This window comes from Podarcis tiliguerta (genome assembly GCF_965153285.1).
Source record: "Podarcis tiliguerta genome assembly, chromosome: 12".
NCBI lineage: Eukaryota > Metazoa > Chordata > Lepidosauria > Squamata > Lacertidae > Podarcis > Podarcis tiliguerta.
Genome location: NC_139545.1, coordinates 8090763 through 8105500, shown reverse-complemented (window position 1 = coordinate 8105500; position 14738 = coordinate 8090763). Strand labels below are relative to the sequence as shown.

The window sequence follows — 14738 nt, the reverse complement described above, 5'->3', positions numbered from 1 at the left end:
CTCCTACCCCCCCCATTTCATTCTGAATGCCTGATTTTTACCTCTGCTGCAGCGAGATTTGGATCCAGATGAAGCGCTTTTAATTGGTTTGCAGATAAATGTGTATGCTAGATAAATATTATCAGGCTAGGTTTCAGGGCCTTGGTTCTGTCTGTAGCTCTCAAAGCTGTGTAGCATTATACTGCAATCTTTATACCCTAATAGCCTGCAGATGTCTGTGGGATATGCGTAGCCCTGGTTTGCCACCCTAACAGGGACCCCCCGCAAAAACCTAGCCACATTCTCTTGTGTAAATGTAATTTGAGGAGTTCAGCTGCTTTCAGTTGCTTTAGTGTTATCAGGTCCAAGAGTGGGAAAGTTTTCTTCCTTGCTTTTTTAAGAGGAGAAGTTTTAGAGTGCTTTCCTTTCCTTTAAGCTAGAGATATTCCTTGTTTTCTATGAATTTCCCAGCTGACAGTTGGTCAGTATTACCACCCCTTTTATTTCTTTTTCTAATCCATTAAGAGCATGTCCACCTAGGAGCTTTGCATCCAACCAGATTGATGCTTTAGCACTAAACTGAAAGCGCAGGACAATAATTGCACCCCCTTCTCCAAAATGGAGGTGCCGTGTTCAGTATTTTACAGTGTTTTTCTGCATGGTCTGTGCTAAGGGCTCTGTGAACCCATCCGTTAAATGGGCTAGCAGAGGGTCCGTTGACAACTGCCTTATGGGTATTGGACCAATAGTGCTGGTAGGGATTGGAGACCTTGCTCTGAGTTGAAATCTTATTAAGAGATCTCACAAATCACACACTCAAAGCAGAAATCAATATTACTCTGTTGAAACTGACTGAGGGAGTCACTAGTAGAATTGCACATTATACTTTTGGGGTCAGATAGTGGTGAATTCTCACACAGGAGGTACAGAAGAATGAACAATGTGCTAAGGAGCATGTAGATAGAGCCTCTTTTTCTTGCAAATAACCCAGTGTCATTGCTTACATGTTGCCTCAAACAGAATAGCCTTGAACAGAGGAGGTGTAATGTTGTGATTTAGATCCAGTGTGTGAGAATTCGAAAGAGCTGGAAAACCTTGCATGTCCCTTTTTATTTTATTTCCCTCTGTTAACAGTGAGACCTGAATGGATGTGTGGTTCCCAGCTCATGCATTCCAGTGCCATGAAAATTATTGAGATTTGCCATTGAATCCAACGGATTGTAAGCAACTTTGGTGCTATGTTTTTCTTGGTTCCATTGATTCCAGTTCTGTGTTGTCTGTTGCAGAGGATACCTGGGAGGAGAGTAAGCCCAGTGTTACAGATGTTTGGCCAGTCCATTTCTGGAGGAGTTGACATGGATGGAAATGGCTATCCAGGTAGGTTTGTAATACTGGTAAGGAAGAAGAATACAAACAAACAGATGAAATGGAATGGAGGAATGGATAATACGAATGAAAAGATCACAGAAATAGAAAATAATGAAGGGGAGAATGTACCTATCACTAACTAAGCCTAACTTACCTCACAGGATTGTTGTGATATAATATGGAGGGGGGGGCGACGACAATGTATACCATCTTGAGTAGCTTGGAGGAAAGTTGGGAAATAAAAGGCAGAAGGAAGGAAGGACCAACTTTGTGTATACACCCAATTCCCTTTTGTTTCCTTCTTTTAAAAAAAATGTCCACATGTTTCAGAGTATTTATTCATTTGTAGTTGGACTAAATTATTTCCTTTGGAACAGATCTGAGCAGCAGTAAATAATCCTTTCCTCCTGGTCATGCAACCTTTTAGGAAGAGGATGATAAATCTCAGCTCATGTGAAGTTAAAAAGACCAACGACTATGGTACCTTCACAAACCATGAAATTGGTCTCAGATTAGCCAAAGGGCAACTGCCAATAACCAGTTTTGGGGAAAAGCAGTAGATAACTGCAAGTTGGTAATTGGATGGTGGTCAGGCAACTCTGCTTGCTGTGGTGAACCTGGGTACCTTCATCATGTCTGTTTCTTTTGGACGTGTGGACCAAGCTGAGATGCATGTTATGATATGCAAGATATTAATGGTAGAATATATTAACTGGGAATATTACATTGCAAGAGGGGAGAGATTTGTTTTTAACAACTTTAGTATGTTTTGGATGTGGATGTTGTGCACATGTGCAAATTTCTCTAAATGTTTTCTCTTATTTTCAGATGTGACGATAGGAGCCTTTATGTCAAACAATGTGATTCTTCTAAGGTAAGCTCAGTTTACCGCCTTCCCTTTAATAAGGTTGATCTCTGTGCATCTTGCAGTTTCTTGCTGTTCCTCTTGCAAGTTATCTTGGGAAGAAATTGCCACTGAATCTTGCATGTGCAACCATTTTTACTTTCTGGACATTGGCTATAAAGAGTATTTATACCTCTTAACAATACAGCCAAGCACTAATAGCAGCAACTGCAGGTTAATATTTCTACAGTATGCTCAAGTGGTTGTACACAAACAACACTTTATGCACAGCAGCTACAAATGGTGTTAAACTGTTCTTTTCATGATCAGTCCAGTTGAAGCAGTGCTGTACTGTTGAGCATTGGATCATATATGCTACATTCCTACATTTCACACACGGTCATAACTCCCCTTGTTTACACCTCTGGCCGACAGGGAAACAGTGCTGCTAATGCTCTTTCATTGATTTGTTTAAGCTCTCAGAGCACCATAGTATTGATTTATTTGAGCTCCTAAAGAGCACCGTAGAATTAAATGAATGATACTCAGGATTGTAGGTGTTGTTCACTTAGATGCAGCAAAGTCAGCAGTTGTCAATAAATAGTGGCAAAGTGTTGAAGGAGCATAGCAGGTTCTTCTTTGGCGATCACTCATAGCCGAGTAAGATTGTCTTCCATAAACACGGTTTTAACAATGAGTCCGTAAGTGACTGTGGAGGCCAATTCTGGATCCACACATCCTTCCACAGTGGGGACATTGGTTTCGGGAGGGAGTTGATGATGGTATGGATTTGCCAAGCGTGCCTTCCTCTTAGCACGTTTCTCTCTTGGGTCCTGAGTTCAAGTGTCTTCAAAGCCCATGACACCTTTGGTAAAGGCTGTTCTCCAACTGGAGCACTCGCAGGCCAGTGTTTCCCAATTGTTGGTGTTTATACTACATTTTTTTAGATTTGCCTTGAGACAGAGCAACCTGTACACTCAGTACTTCCCCTCTTTATATTGCTACAGGAGATGCATGCACAACTGTTTGGGAAATCGTATGATATTGTTTAGTTAAATTGCCAGTTTGTGACTGCAAAATTAGGGAAGATAGCAATGGTGTTTTGTTTTGTGACTGTGATCTGCTGAAAAGGCTTGAGAGAGAGAGGTGGTGTGTAGATGATCTGATTAGAGGAAACAGCTGGAGTAACATGCCCATGAAATGAACAAAGAAGTCTGATAATAAATGGTGGAAAAATGAGAAGCTCTGGGTTTTTCTTTTGCTGTTTTATAGGGCCGCTCATTAGTGTATCAGCACCAATCAGAAGGCAACTTAGAACAAACACAAATATGGGCATCCTTCGTTCAATTAGGCACCCCTTTGTACTTGTTTTACGGTTTCCCATTTTTTTGATACCTTTCTATTGCAAACAGATGTCATGTTTTTGGAGGCACGTAGAAATGGTTTCTGCTATATAGCTGCGCCATGAACAATATTTCAAGGCGGTTCCCCATTTCCTCTCCTTGCCTAGCCACAATAGCTAAAATTGAACCTCCATATTCTGGGGTAGGATACCTCTGTTTCGGCAGATGCTGGAGAAAAGAAACAAGGAGTGGCTGCCTCTACCATGCTCTTCTTGTGTGCTTCCCACGAGAATCATCACTGGCTAACAACTGTATCTTCTGAATTGTTGCTCTGTCCACCACATTCCTCCTCCAGCTAATTCCTTTCATGGCCATAGAGGTAGCTAAGAGTTGTTTCTCTCTCTTTCCCTCTCCCTCTCCTCCTTCTCCCTCTCCCTCTCTCTCTCTTTCTCTCTCTCTCTCTTTGGTGTTATAGGGCATGGAGAGTGCCAGAATATTTTTCCAGTTGTGTGTTTCATTGTGTCGTGAGACAGCCCTGTCTTTCTCTCTCCATGCCTTCTTGAGCAGAACCTGTGAAGCTGCCTTGTACAAGCAGTTGGACCTTCGGTCTGTCTAGCCCAAGCACTGGCAGCTCTTGAGTGGCAGTGACTCTCCAGTCGGGTCCCCAGCATCACCTGCTCCTTGATTCTGCTTCATCACTGCTTTTCTTTACCTGCCAGTGCACGTAGCTAACGCAGATGATGAAGATGGTTCTATCAAGGGCAACTAGTCTGCATGATTCTCTTCCCATGTTGTGCTTGGGAGAGTACATTATGGGAAAGGACACTTGCCTTTCCTGGGATATTTCCCATATACAGTGGTACCTTGTTTTACGAAGTTAATCCGTTCCGGAAGTCCGTTCTTAAACCAAAGCGTTCTTAAACCAAAGCGTGCTTTCCCATAGCAGTGGGGGACTCAATTTACAAATGGAACACACTCAACATGTTCTGCTTCCAAGGCAAAGTTCACAAACCAAAACACCTACTTCTGGGTTTGCATCGTTCTTAATCCAAAGTGTTCATAAACTAAGCTGTTCTTAAACCAAGGTACCACTGTACCAAGTTTGTGTTGCAACAGTCAGGCGGGGGATCATAAGCATTGCCACCTTGATGTGCCATGATGAGTTCATAAAACACAAGCAGTGTGGATCTCCATGTACTGCTGCTCTAGGAAAAACCAGAAGTAACGAAAACCTTAACTTTATAGGCATCCATGCTGCTGTATCCATTTCTTGGTGTCATACTGCATTTTTGTGAAGGGCAGATCCGGTAGGCTTTGCAGGTTCCCGCATCAACCAGAATCCACCCACCACAACAGCCTCTGTTTATTTCTTTAGAGATCTGTGCACATGTGGTGTGGCTGATGAGTTGCAGCTACCGGCTGTCAGGGAGTGTGCTGCATTTGCTGTTTGGATTAAGATTAGGGTAAAGTCGCAAGTCGGCCTCTGCCTCCTCCCCAGCCCACACTCCCCCCCCCCCCAAAAAAAAGTTCTGTAAAGTTTCTTTGCCAAAAGCAGCACACATTCTGCCAAGTGATATTAAAAGCTTTTGGTGAAGCTGCTTTGATTTGGGGGGGGGGGGTTGATGGGGACTCTCAAAGGGTGCACATACTCATTTATACCCAGCCAGCAGATGGATGGTACAAATATTATTATTATTATTATTATTATTATTATTATTATTATTATTCCAGATTGATGTGAGCAACTATCACCCTGGTAATCCATGGGCAGTTTATTGAGCTTAGTATATGGGTCAATAGGGACGCGGGTGGCGCTGTGGGTTAAACCACAGAGCCTAGGGCTTGCCGATCAGAAGGTCGGCAGATCAAATCCCCGTGACGGGGTGAGCTCCCGTTGCTCGGTCCCTGCTCCTGCCAACCTAGCAGTTCGAAAGCACATCAAAGTGCAAGTAGATATATAGGTACCGCTCCGGCGGGAAGGTAAACACCATTTTTGTGCGCTGCTCTGGTTCGCCAGAAGCGGCTTAGTCATGCTGGCCACATGACCCAGAAGCTGTACTCTGGCTCCCTCGGCCAATAAAGCGAGATGAGTCGTCTGCGACTGGACCTAATGGTCATAGAATCATAGAATCATAGAGTTGGAAGAGACCACAAGGGTCATCGAGTCCAACCCCCTGCCAAGCAGGAAACACCATCAGAGCACTCCTGACATATGGTTGTCAAGCCTCTGCTTAAAGACCTCCAAAGAAGGAGACTCCACCACACTCCTTGGCAGCAAATTCCACTGTCGAACAGCAATTACTGTCAGGAAGTTCTTCCTAATGTTTAGGTGGAATCTTCTTTCTTGTAGTTTGTATCCATTGCTCCGTGTCCGCTTCTCTGGAGCAGCAGAAAACAACCTTTCTCCCCCCTCTATGTGACATCCTTTTATATATTTGAACATGGCTATCATATCACCCCTTAACCTCCTCTTCTCCAGGCTAAACATGCCCAGCTCCCTTAGCCGTTCCTCATAAGGCATCGTTTCCAGGCCTTTGACCATTTTGGTTGCCCTCCTCTGGACACGTTCTAGTTTGTCAGTGTCCTTCTTGAACTGTCCCTTTACCTTTATATGCGTCAATAAGCAGTCTAAGAAAAATTGATCCATTCCCTGTCACATCACAGAACCATACTGCATATGGTTTGGGGAGGGTTTTGGAGAATTCAATAAGTTGCCCTAAATTGTGCACTTTATCATAATTGCACAGCAATAAGTTATGGATGCCTGCCTTCTGAGGTTCTGGTGTTGTGGTATTACACTGGCTAGATGAAACGAACACTGGCTTGAGAGAAGAAGCCCCTCTCATAATATTGTAGCAGGTGTCAAGCTGCTGACCAGTTACAGTAATGCTTAGCATGTGTCCAGCCAGGTAATAGAAAGCCACAAGTGGACTGGTAGGGCAGGAGACCCAACAGTTGGTGGAGCCAGAGCCAATGACAGGCAGAGCCACCTCTGTCATATTTTAAGTAAGAGGGCAGGCAGGCACGTTCTGACTGAAGGCAGACAGGTTGGCCTTAATGCATGAGTCCGTGGGCCGGATCAGGCCCAATTGCCTTCTGGATCTGGCCCACAGACGGTCCGGGAACCGCCGCATGGATCGCCAGCGTGTGCGTTTTTCCCTCTCCCTCTCTTTCCCTCACACGGCGGTGCCGCCTCCTCCCTCCCTCCCTCCCTCCTCCTGGCTTCTCCCTGCCCTGCCTAGAGGAGGAAGGGGGCTGGGCTTTGTTGGTGCCAGCAGCAGCAGCAGCAGCTCTCGAGTGGCCGCCATTTAAAGCAGCCCTTCTCCAGAGCCTTTTAGTGCGCTGCTCATTGTCCCACCGCCGCCACCAGCCCCTGCCACTTGCAAGACACAGGTAAGCAGCCAATGGGGCTCGTGGTGCTCTTGCATCATTTCCCCCCAGAAATATAGTCCGGCCCCCTCCAAGGTCTGAGGGACAGTGGACTGGTCCCCTGCTGAACAAGTTTGCTGACCCCCTGACTTTTTTTGGGGGGGGGGGACTGTAGCATGTAAAGGGTGTTGGGAATTGCAGCTGTTACTGGTAAACTACAGTTCCCAAGCTTCTTTGGAGCCATGGACAGGATGTGCTGTAAATGTTATTTAAATGCCCAGTGTGCGCACAGCGTTTATCATGGACCAGGCTTATTAGTGCAAGGCAAATACTTGGCATTTAGTTGGAGTTGCACCAGTTCAAATGAGTTCAGGATCTGTTCTAGCTGGCTATAGAAAATAATTTCCTTTCTTTTTTTTCTTTTTTTTGCAAGTAAATTTTTATTAATATTGCTCATTTATACATAAGAACAAATACAAAATTTATGCCATAACTTGTGCGTATCACATCAAATCAACAAATCAAAAATACAACACAAAATTCTTTTTGCTGACCCCCTGACTTAATGGATGTGCCTCCCCTGTTCAGGGTCCGGCCCGCCATTTCCAAAGAGGAGAGATAACTGGCCTTCTCCAGCTGGCACTCAGCATTCCATAGTTACTGAGGATGCAGCGGACAGTTTTCCACCCTCTTAGGCATTTTTTAAAATACCAAACTGCCCTTTTGGAAACCTCAAGGTTCCCACAAATATGCTAATCCCTTCCTCTTGCTTCACCGCGGCCACATTGTGGTTCCGATTCTGTGTTTACTATCGGAGGAACCAGTATTATATCTCTTGATTAAGAATAAGATTCTTCGGCAGGAACTTCAGGCTTGGAACAAGCACCTTGTGAAAATAGATAATGTTCTTTTCTAGAAATCTTTAAAGACAAGGAAGGTATCTGAAGGCAACTCTGTTTAGGGAAGTTTTTAATGTTTGATGTTTTATCGTGTTTTTAATATTCTGTTGGGAGCCGCCCAGAGTGGCTGGGGAAAGTCAGCCAGATGGGTGGGGTATAAATGAATGAATAAATGAATGAATAAATAAAAAAAAAAAAATAAATATTAAAGTTTTTCAATTTCCTTTATTCGACCGATAGTCAGAAATAAAACATTACACAATAATTATAAACTATAACATCATAGGGGTACATAAATAAGGTAGAGCCACAGTACTAGAACTCTCACAGGTAACCCACATCAAAGCATTCAATTATACGCTTCCGACGCTTGAGTACCAGGAAAAGGAATTTAGCCACTGACAAAGTTGTTTTCCCAGAAGACTTGTTTATCAGATACGCTGTCTGCTTTCCTCTTTGTCGGGAACTGAGCTGGGGTAAATATGGAGTTATATTAAAGTATGGGGTAACTGCTGCAGTTCGAAAGCACCTCCGGGTGCAAGTAGATAAATAGGGACCGCTTACTGGCGGGCAGGTAAACGGTGTTTCTGTGTGCTGCGCTGGCTCGCCAGATGCGGCTTTGTCATGCTGGCCACGTGACCCGGAAGTGTCTCCGGACAGCGCTGGCCCCCGGCCTCTTAAGTGAGATGGGCGCACAACCCTAGAGTCTGTCAAGACTGGCCCGTACGGGCAGGGGTACCTTTACCTTTACCTTTAACTGCTGCAGGAACTAGTATAATGCAGGCCACTTCTGCACTTGGGTGCAATAGGCATTAGTCCACTGTATTTCCCAGAAATGAGTCTAGAGCAAATATTGGAAACTTTTGGCTCTTCAGATGGTACTGGACTACAACTCCCATCAGCAGCGGCAAGCATGGCCAATGGCTAGGGATGATGGCAGTTGCAGTCCAGCAGTTTCTGGAAGGTCGGATGTTTCCCATACTTGGCTGCAACTTCCTGATTTCACAGATGGCTTTATCGGCATGCAGCAGATATGCTTGGATGGTATTTGTTTATTTATAAACTTTGCACCCTGCCCTTCATTGTAGGGTGTTGTCACAGTCTAATAAAGCAGTTCAAATACATTGTATGTAAAACCAATCAGCAAAACATTAGAACAATTTGGTGTGATAGCATAGAAAACAAAAAAAAAAAAACAATTTCTGCCATTTTTTATCCCTGGTCACTGGACTGAGGATGTTTTAGGAAAACACGAAGCTGTCGCTCAGACTCTGAATTTGGGCAGTTTGATCCCATGAATGGGCTCTTTGATCCCATAACCAATCCCCAGCGTCATGCGGCACAGAAAATCAGTGCAAGGCCATAAAAGCCATATGATTGAACTCTTTTTCAACTTGAAACAGCCCTAGCAACAAGTCAGGCCTGTGTTGCAGAAATGCAAAGCTTTTGGTCATAATTTGCAAGAGGGTAGCATGGAGACAATCATACTTTGGTTCTCAAAGGAAGCCTGTAAGTCTAAGTTCATGATGCTAGGAATTAGCCACGCATGTCTCTGTTGACAACCAGGAGTGCATAATATGCTTGTGGCATCTTACAACTCAGTGGGAGATCAGCTAGGTTGATTTTTCTCCCTCTTTGCAAGTTCTTTCCACCTTTCAAGAAGAAGGGGGATTCTTCTGGGGGCAGGATCCTGCCTCTGAGGTCACGAAGGCAGAGCTACAGCCATTTCCTGAAGTGGCAGAAGCTCTCCCCAAATCCCAAGTCAACTGCTTGGCCTCCAACAGGAAGGCAAGGCTCCCTTGGTGCTCTGTGAAAGAGCTTGGGGAGGGGGAATGAGGAGCTGGAGAGGAAAGGAAGGAACCAAAAGGGCTTTAAGCCCCATCAGGAAAAACAGCTGCCTGGTCTTCCCTCCTTCCCTTGCTGAGGCACTGTGTCATCTTGGGCTATTCTTTTAATGGCTCTCTCAGATGTTAAAGACATCTCCTGGGAGGAGACCAGCAGCGAGCATCACTGAAGCCATTCCTCTTCACCACACCATAGCAGAACCTGTTATGTACTGAGTTGAATAGGATCCAAAATGCAGCAGTCTGATTGGTCCTAGAACAATAGGATCCATAAGGCAGCAGTCTGATTGGTCCTAGAACAATAGGATTCAGAATGCAGCAGTCTGAATGGTCCTAGAACAATAGGATCCATAAGGAAGCAGTCTGATTGGTCCTAGAACAATAGGATTCAGAATGCAGCAGTCTGATTGGTCCTAGAACAATAGGATTCAGAATGCAGCAGTCTGATTGGTCCACAGGAGCCACCCAATCCAGCTCCCGGTGGAAGTGAATCCACAACCTGATTGGCCTACAGGTGAATCCCGGAATTAGCCAATCACGTGGGGCCCATTGTGCAAATAATGTATATAAAACAGACATTCTGGGGGAACTTCCATTCCTCCTCACCACTATGAGCTGAATAAAGAGCATGAAATCCACACTCGACTCCGAGTATATTTCAAACCTCTCCCTTCAGTTTACCCAACTTGGGCGAAGGATTCTCTGAACAGGGATGGGAAACCTTAGTAAGCCCAAGGGATGCATTTCTGTTCTGAGGGCCACAGGCCAGTGCTAGGCAAAGGCCAGAGGAAAAGTGAGCAGGAAAATGGTAGGCTAGTTTCTGCGCAGTCTCTTACACCCCTCTCTGTCCATCTAGGCAAGTAAGAGCCATTACCAGAGTTCCATGGAAGCCCATTCTAGGAGTGTGGGAAGCAAGGCTACTGAAAGGTGTGGCCTGGGGAAAAGAGGTGGGACTGTGACCTGAGGAGAGTCCCAGGAGCCAGACGGAGAGTGCTGCCCCCCCCCCCCACATTTGGGCTCTACGTCTGACGCTCCTCACCCCTGCTATAGAATATACTACTTTCTGAATGAGCCATTACAGTGGTACCTCAGGTTAAGAACTTAATTCGTTCTGGAGGTCCGTTCTTAACCTCAAACTGTTCTTAACCTGAGGTACCACTTTAGGTAATGGGGCCTCCCGCTGCCGCTGGTCCACCGCCGTGCGATTTCTGTTCTCATCCTGAGGTAAAGTTCTTAACCCGAGGTACTATTTCTGGGTTAGCAGAGTCTGTAACCTGAAGCGTCTGTAACCCGAGGTACCACTGTACAGATTAACCAGTATAGTGGTACCTCGGGTTACATATGCTTCAGGTTACATACACTTCAGGTTACAGACTCCGCTAACCCAGAAATAGTACCTCGGGTTAAGAACTTTGCTTCAGGATGAGAACAGAAATTGCACGGCGGCGCCATGGTAGCAGCGGGAGGCCCCATTAGCTACAGTGGTGCTTCAGGCTGAGAACAGTTTCAGGTTAAGAACAGACCTCTGGAACGAAGTAAGTACTTAACCCGAGGTACCACTGTACTTTATTGTCACTTGTACAACTTGTATACAGTGAGATTACACGAGCACCCCCCACTCAGCTCTCTTGGTCTTAATTCCCCTCGTTTACTGACGCATACCCTCCAAACCTGAAAGTCAGTTGCCCTGTTGTTATATTTTCATTCAGCAGCCTAACAGCCCATGGATAGAAGCCTTTCTTTACCCTGTTGGTGCGACTAATCATGCTTCTATATCTTCTGCCTGAGGGCAAGAAAGTGCTGGCCAGGGTGTGAATCATCCCTGAGAATTTTCCTCACTCTCCTGAGGCAACGTTCTTCCGCTATTCATCCAGCGGATTCACAGGGCAGCCCATAATATCTTGTGCTGTATTCACCACCCTCTGTAGGCACTTCCTATCAGATGATGTCAAACCAGCGTACCACACCGTGATGCAGTATGAAAGGACACATTCTATTGTTGACCGGTAGAAGGAGATCATAAAATGTTGATTGACATTGTTCTTCCGCAATACTCTGAGGAGATGGAGTCTCTGAATACTACTAGTTTCTGAACGAGCCATTACAGATTCACCAATTGTCAGGGAACTGCCATCGGAGCCAGAAGGAGAGGGAGGGCTCCAGAGGGATTCCGGAGAGCATCCCGGGAGGGAGAGAAGCAGCACATCTTCTGGGGAAGGAAATCAGCGTAGCACCAGTGGAGGAGGGGGGCAGATGGGGGAATCAGCAAGGTAGCTCCAAGACTCCTCGCCGGGGACCAGCGGGGAGAGCACGGGTCCTCCGCTGCCCACGCCCTCCTTGCGCAGAAGGCTTCCGCGCAGGGAGACTAGGCGACTAGGCGTCAAATAACTTTTATGCTGGAAGAAGTTTGAGAAACGCCCACTGACGGATTCTGCCAGCGATTGAGACAGCGATTGAGAAATTAGAAAAAAGGAAAGGATCCTTTTCCAAAAACCAGATGATGAACTAATTAAGCAAAGTATAAAAATTTTACAGACGCAATTCTCCATGATAATAAATGAAGAGATAGAATGGAAGATAAAATGGTTGAGACATAGAAACTTTGAGTTTGCAAATAAACCTGGCAAACTTTTGGCCTGGCAATTAAAGAAGAAAAAGGAAGATAGAATTATCAATAAAATTAAAATTGAAGATAAATGGATTCAAGAACCGAAGGAAATTAGTAAAAACTTTGCTAGTTTTTTCGGAAAACTATATAAAGAAGGTCCAGAGACTCTAGAAAAAATAAATGATTATCTGGGCAAAAATAAACTACCAATAATACCTAAGGAAAAAACTGAAATCTTGAACTCACCAATAACAGCTATGGAGGTGCAACAAGCTATACAGAGATCAAAATTAGGAAAGACACCGGGCCCAGATGGTCTCCCAGCTAATTACTATAAAAAGTTAGAACAAGTATTATTTCTTCCCATGAAAGACCTAATGAATAATATTCTGGTAAATGGAAAGCTACCGAAAACCTGGAAGGATAGCTTTATTACGCTTATCCACAAACAGGGAACAGATGCCTCAATTATGGCCAATTACAGACCCATCGCACTGTTAAATAACGATTACAAGATATTCGCAGACATTCTTGCAAATAGATTAAAAATGGTGCTGAAAGAGATAATCCATAAAGATCAAACTGGATTTCTTCCCGGACGATTTATGCAATCCAACATTAGATGTGTGATTAATGTATTAGAATATTTGGATATTAAAATTGACAAATCAGCAGCTATTATGTTGGTGGACGCTGAAAAAGCTTTTGATAATGTGTCCTGGAAGTTTATGAAAAAATTAATGGAAGAAATCGGACTGGGAGAAAATATTTGTAAAGGAATAAATGCCATCTATACAGAACAATATGCAAAACTGATCATCAACGGAAGAATTACTGAGGAGTGCAAAATAAACAAGGGAACTAGACAGGGCTGCCCACTGTCACCACTGATATTTATCTTGGTGATGGAAGTCTTGAACAACCAGATAAGAAAGGATCAGCTTGTGAAAGGCATTACTCTGGGAAACAAAACATATAAAATTAAAGCTTTTGCGGACGATTTACTCGTTATGACGGAAAACCCTAAAGAAAGTCTGAAAAGAGTGCTGGAATTGATTAAAGAATTCGGAGAAGTGGCAGGCTTTAAGCTGAATATAACAAAAACAAAAATGCTTGTTAAAAATGTAACCACAGAAGAAAAGGACGATTTAGAAAAAACATTGGGCCTGAAAATCTCCTCAAAAGCGAAATACCTGGGTATTTGGATCACCCCCAAGAACATAAATTTATTCCAGGATAATTACACCAAAACTTGGTTAGAGATTAGGAAAAACTTTGTAACCTGGAGTAAACTAAAATTAACATTTCTGGGTAGGATTTCCATTATAAAGATGAATGTGCTTCCAAAATTAATCTTTTTATTTCAAATGATTCCAATACTGGGCGAAGCAGGTTGTCTCAAGATATGGCAAAGAGAAATTTCCAAATTCCTGTGGGAAGGGAAGAAACCTAGGATTAAACACCTGATCTTAATAGACATAAAAGAGAGAGGAGGCTTTTCCCTACCCGACCTAAAACTTTATTACGAGGCAGCCTGTTTCACCTGGATAAAAGATTGGTGCACGTTACAGGATTCGGACCTCTTGGACCTGGAAGGTTTTGACAACCGTTGGGGATGGCACGCCTACCTAATATATGGAAAAGCGAAAATTCACAAAAACTTTACCAACCATATAATAAGAAAATCACTCTTTGCTGTTTGGGAAAAATATAAAGACCTGATGGAGCCTAAAATCCCGTGGTGGACTTCTCCAGTAGAAGCCATAGCAGTAAAACGGAAAAATACTCAGGAAAGCTGGCCAACATATAAAATACTTCTAAAAAATGAAGATAACCAAATAAAATTAAAAAACTTTGAGGAAATAAGAGACCACATTTCAGACTGGTTCCAATACCATCAGTTATTTGAAAAATTTAAATCTGACAAACAAAAGGGGTTCTCAACAGAAATTTCCCGATTTGAATCTGATGTTGTAAATTCTAAAAGAAAAACCCTTTCCAAAACTTACCGACTCCTCCTTGACTGGACGGTCAAGGAGGAGGAGGAAACAGTGGCAATGGTGAGGTGGTCCCAGGATATTGGCCACTCAATAACCATGGCCCAATGGGAAAATTTATGGAAGAACAATTGGAAATTCACAAATTGTTACACGATTAGAGAGAACTTTCAAAAAATGCAACATCGATGGTATCTAACACCATGGAAGCTTTCAAAAATGTACAAGAATGTATCAAGTAACTGTTGGAGATGCGGAGACTCGGGAACATTCTTCCATATGTGGTGGATATGTAGGAAAATACAGGCATTCTGGGAGAGTATACATGCAGAGCTGCAAAAAATGCTAAAGATCTCTTTCAATAAAAAACCAGAGGCCTACCTCCTAGGAATAACAGATTTGGATATTCCACAAAAGAGGAAGGGTATCTTTTTATATGCCACGGCGGCAGCAAGAGTTTTGATCGCAGCAAAATGGAAGAGTAATG

The 14738-nt window shown here is 43.8% G+C and overlaps 1 protein-coding gene across 2 annotated transcripts in view; it reads left to right on the top strand.

Moving 5' to 3' along the window:
• Nucleotides 1-14738, top strand: part of ITGA9 (integrin subunit alpha 9) — a 250059-nt gene that overhangs the window by 62416 nt on the left and 172905 nt on the right. For both annotated transcript variants that reach the window (XR_014503854.1, XM_083407018.1), the window contains exons 12-13: nucleotides 1266-1356; nucleotides 2176-2221. Coding sequence is in view for 1 of the 2 variants with exons in the window: in XM_083407018.1 (XP_083263144.1) it covers nucleotides 1266-1356; nucleotides 2176-2221 (137 nt within the window). In the remaining variant the exon portion in view is untranslated. The remainder of the gene's footprint in view (nucleotides 1-1265; nucleotides 1357-2175; nucleotides 2222-14738) is intronic.